This window comes from Oncorhynchus masou, unplaced genomic scaffold (genome assembly GCF_036934945.1).
Source record: "Oncorhynchus masou masou isolate Uvic2021 unplaced genomic scaffold, UVic_Omas_1.1 unplaced_scaffold_9621, whole genome shotgun sequence".
Lineage (NCBI taxonomy): Eukaryota > Metazoa > Chordata > Actinopteri > Salmoniformes > Salmonidae > Oncorhynchus > Oncorhynchus masou.
Genome location: NW_027016121.1, coordinates 1 through 4,452, shown reverse-complemented (window position 1 = coordinate 4,452; position 4,452 = coordinate 1). Strand labels below are relative to the sequence as shown.

The 4,452-nt window shown below is 43.0% G+C and overlaps 1 protein-coding gene across 1 annotated transcript; it reads right to left on the bottom strand.

Moving 5' to 3' along the window:
• Positions 1 to 2,047: 2,047 nt before the first annotated feature.
• On the bottom strand, positions 2,048 to 2,749 carry LOC135538423 (supervillin-like; the record flags this gene model as incomplete). Its single annotated transcript, XM_064964321.1, has 2 exons — positions 2,048 to 2,207; positions 2,588 to 2,749. Coding segments are annotated over 2 exons (322 nt in total), but the record flags the coding sequence as incomplete, so codon positions are not given.
• Between the last annotated feature and the right edge of the window lie 1,703 nt (positions 2,750 to 4,452).

The following is a 4,452-nucleotide window of genomic DNA, read 5'->3' as shown; positions in this document are numbered from 1 at the left end:
AAAGGGACGGGGATAAAGGGATGGAGGGATAAAGGGATGGAGGGATAAAGGGATGGAGGGATAAAGGGATGGCGGGATAAAGGGACGGGGGGATAAAGGGACGGGGGATGAAGGGATAAAGGGATAAAGGGATGGCGGGATAAAGGGACGGGGATAAAGGGATGGAGGGATAAAGGGACGGGGGGATAAAGGGACGGGGGGATAAAGGGACGGGGGGATAAAGGGACGGGGAAAGGACAACATGCAGTCAGAACATATACCGTAAGTGATGAAACCGATCAAGTAGCTCTTCACATTTGGTCATACAAAAACACTATCGCCAAATCTAAACAAAACATACCTTAGGCAGGCCTGGGCAGTGGTGTAAATTACTTAAGTAAAAATAATTTAAAGTACTACTTAAGTAGTTTTTTGGGGTATCTGGTTTGGGGATTCTGGTTTGCTTAATATAAGAATTTGAAATTATGTATACTTTTACTTTTGATACTTAAGTATATTTTAAACCAAGTACTTTTACTCAAGTAGAATTTTACTGAGTGATTTTTACTTTTACTTGGGTGATTTTCTATCAAGGTATCTTTACTTTTACTCAAGTATGACAACATATACCTGTCATACAAATAACATCACAATTCACAAGTCATTGCCTCTGACCACATCCCATTTACCCCATTCATAATAAATGACCAATGGAAAGCAGTGTAAGAGGTCATTTTCTTTAGTAGTGAATAATCACAGCATTAAAATGTTGTGCATTATAATTCATCCTGCTTTTTAGGACTCTTCTGTGATGTTCACCTGAGAGTGAGCACTTACCCTTTACCATTCTTTAAATGACCTTCACCTTCAGTGCAGCAACCTTAGAACCAAGCAGCATGCATGAACACAACTTCCCTACCATCTTTGACGATGGGTCGAAATGTGACGCCCTCCATCGACCTAATCAACATTCATTCAACCGATGTATTCACCTTCACTGTGCACTCGATTTTCAAGACAAGACAGCATTTGCACAAGAACCAACCTTGCATGCATCGGAGTCGAATACATTCCTAGAAATAGTGTTACTGAAGGGTTCATGCAGACTTATTCAGCCACTGGATAAGCATTTTAGAGGAGCAGAACTCTCTTGCTAACACGATACTAAAGCATCTTGTGGCAGAATATCGTTGTAGTCACTAAACACTAGGGCGCCTCCATGCCAAAGTCTTCTGTAAGCAAGCACAACGTAGCAGCATAACGTCACGCCGTACTGTCGTCCTTAAATGAATGACGCACTGTGTGGTTACGTCACATCTTCAAAGTGAATGAAAATCGTGGCGCCTGTGAGGGCTCAGCATTTCAACATCTTCATTAACCGTAAACACCAAGCCATACTGTTAATGGGCATCAGGGCTGGCCAAACGAACGCACACAAGCTTTTAGGATACTATGAGCAGGGCACTACCAGTCAGCAGCAATGTTTAGGCAGGTTGCTAGGCAGGCTCCTACTTGTTCTCTCTTAGTCAACGGAGGAGGAGGTGGAGGAGGAAGAGAGGTAACCATAGGATCTATCTCCTGTACGGGCACAGCATTACTTCACTTAGAGGGTTGTTTAATACTAGTTCACATGAATGTTTCAGTTCAATATTAGGCTGCTTTTCTTGAATATTTTCTTGAGACTTGGATCACTTACTAATGGCGTGATTGTGTAAGTTCTTTAGTGTTTACACGGAATGATCAACCTGTAGTTGTATCAGGGCAAAGAGAAACTAGTTTCCAAAAATATGGAGAATCTCCATTGGTGGTGTTTTAGTCCAGGACGAGGCTGAATTTGGGTCAGGGAAACTGGCCCTCGGTGTAAGGCTTGACACTTAGAGGCTACAGTTTTGAAAAGTAAGAGAAAGGAAGCCCAACATTTTATCCCTAGGTGTGCACTTGCACACTATCTCGCATGGATTTAACAATGGTGGAACCTCCCTACAGCCACTGCTGTGCACACTTCTGGACAAGGGTGGATAAGTGAAACATGTCCATTGTCTATCTGGGTTGAGAGAGGGGCAAGACTCTATACCTGATCCACCTCTCCCTGGGTAATAGGCTGGGTCTGGAAGCGGCTGTTGGCTCTGCGCTGGCGGGTGTCGCCCCTGGAGGCCCCGGCCCCCTCTGCAGCAGGCTTTGAGGGCTGCTTGGACAGCTGGTTGAACAGGGCCATCTTCTCTGCAAGGCTGTGAGGGGAAAGGTAACATACTGTATGTCAGTGTGTGGTCTGTCACTAGGGTCTCTGTCCGCACCACTTCCATTGAATGTTAGCTAGCGGTAAGTCAAGTTAGCTGAAGTTTTTAGTGGCTATTTAAAGAAACATGGATTACAGTTTCTCCTGGCCCATAGACTTCTTTCGGGGTGTGGACCCATCTCAAATCAAGTTGTAAAATTTAAGACATGTTGCCATGAGTTCAAAGAGAATTAAAACCAAGCTTCAATTGCAACTTATGAAGTGAATGCTGGCTTTTTGCTATTTTTTTCAATGTGATCTATTTTTGCTTCCAAACACCCTTTAATGTGTTTACATAAGAGGATAAGAGTTGAGCACATTCTCTTTTTTTACCTGAGAGTTGAAAGGTCGGGCTCATCTGGACCCAGGTCCTCCATTATCTCGTCAGGCCCAGGCCCTGCTCCATCTCCTTTGGCCTCCCTCTCCCTTTCTTTCTCCCCGTCCTGCTCTCCAATGCTCCGCACCATAGAGCCGTGCTGCGATGCCCCCTGCAGGCTGGGAGGAGGAAGCACACACACACACAGAGGATGAGTGCAGATTGTGCTGCTATGAGTTAACAGCTGTAGGGCCATATGTGACACTGTATTATAATGTACCATACTGTACAATTGACGGACAGTATCTAGCAAGAGCTAGAAAATCAATTAGGTAATCAAAACACATTCTGTGAAGTAGCAATACTACATGGTTAATAGTCAGACAAATCTGAAGTTTGCACTGAGCTCAACCACATGAACACAATAATGCTTAAGCCCCCGGTGATACTTATGATCAAACTAAATACTCATCTCCATAACGCATGTACAGTATCCTGTGAATAGCATCAAGTTCAGTCATTGATATTCCTGATCAGATCATGATACCGAAACGCTGCAGCCCGATTCTCCATCCTTCTCTGAAAGAGTGTACACTCCCTGTCGTGGATTTAAAAGCATAGGAGAGTGGAGCACTCAGGATGGTGGATAAGGGTAGTCAGCATTGGCAAGTGCATACTATGGAGAAGGGTGGAGAATCAAGATGTAGCCATTGGGCGGCAACAGGAGTTATAAGTAGATGTGTGAGGCCTGCACTGAGATAATCATGGTGCGCATGCAGTCGGCCATCTGTACTAGAGGATATGGACGGTTGGTTCTCATAGCATGTTAAGTTTAACCTCAGTCGGTAAACAAATCGGGTGCTACGCGCTCGCCCGACACGTGAACCTGACACACTGAGCTTTAACTGGCTTTACCTTTGACCTTTTCTCCCTCAGTCATAGCTTTAGAAGACGTGTGACACATTTCAACATAGGAGCTTAAAGGGATAGTTCTCACCCGCATTACAAAATGACATGGCTAGGTAAACAAAACCAAAAATATAACCAAAACCAAAGACAGCATGGATTGCTGTCTTATCTCATCCACGGACTGTTTACAAGGAATCCACTTATGCCATCTTGTAATTTAGGTGAACTATCCCTTAAAGAGTACAAACAACACTGAAAGCAGTAGGGGAGAGTGGAGTACGTTGAGCCACCCTTTCTTTCTAGGAAACCATACACAAAACGAATCATGTGACCAAATATTTAGGAAGTGGTCATCATTTCATTGTTTCCACTAGAATTGGCTATTGTAAAAAGTCATGAAAACAATAATGTGTTTTTTGGTCATAATCTAAAAGCTAGCATTAAGCATAAGTTTAGCAGTGTGGTTAAGGTTATGGTTAATGTGTGGGTTAGGCTTGAAATGAGATTTTAAGAGGACAAATTGTAGAAGCAGGCAGGGTTTATGACTTTGTGACCATGTTAATTAGTGACAACCTGCGAAGGAGTCTGCGAAGGAACAAACCACATGGAAAAAGTATTTATTCAGATGATCTTTTTTAAATGTCATTTGAATTCATTGGGTTATAGGTTTCATGTTGCTTGTATCAAAACCAAAGTAGATAGTTGTAAGATTTGTAAGAGTCCATTTTATGCATAATGGGGGGAATTGAGATCTGAGTTACGAGTGCATCAATTAAACTCAATTCCCTTTTTATGCACCCTTCTCTCATACTGATCTTGAACTTAAGTATTGGCAAATGCATCTGTCCGCCAGGTATTCGTTTGGAGATCACAGAAATGGAGGTGTGTCTACAGATATGCTATATTTTGACCTGGACTTAATTCCCTCATAATTCCACCACGCGCAAAGAGACCTTGAATAAAGTCGAGCAAC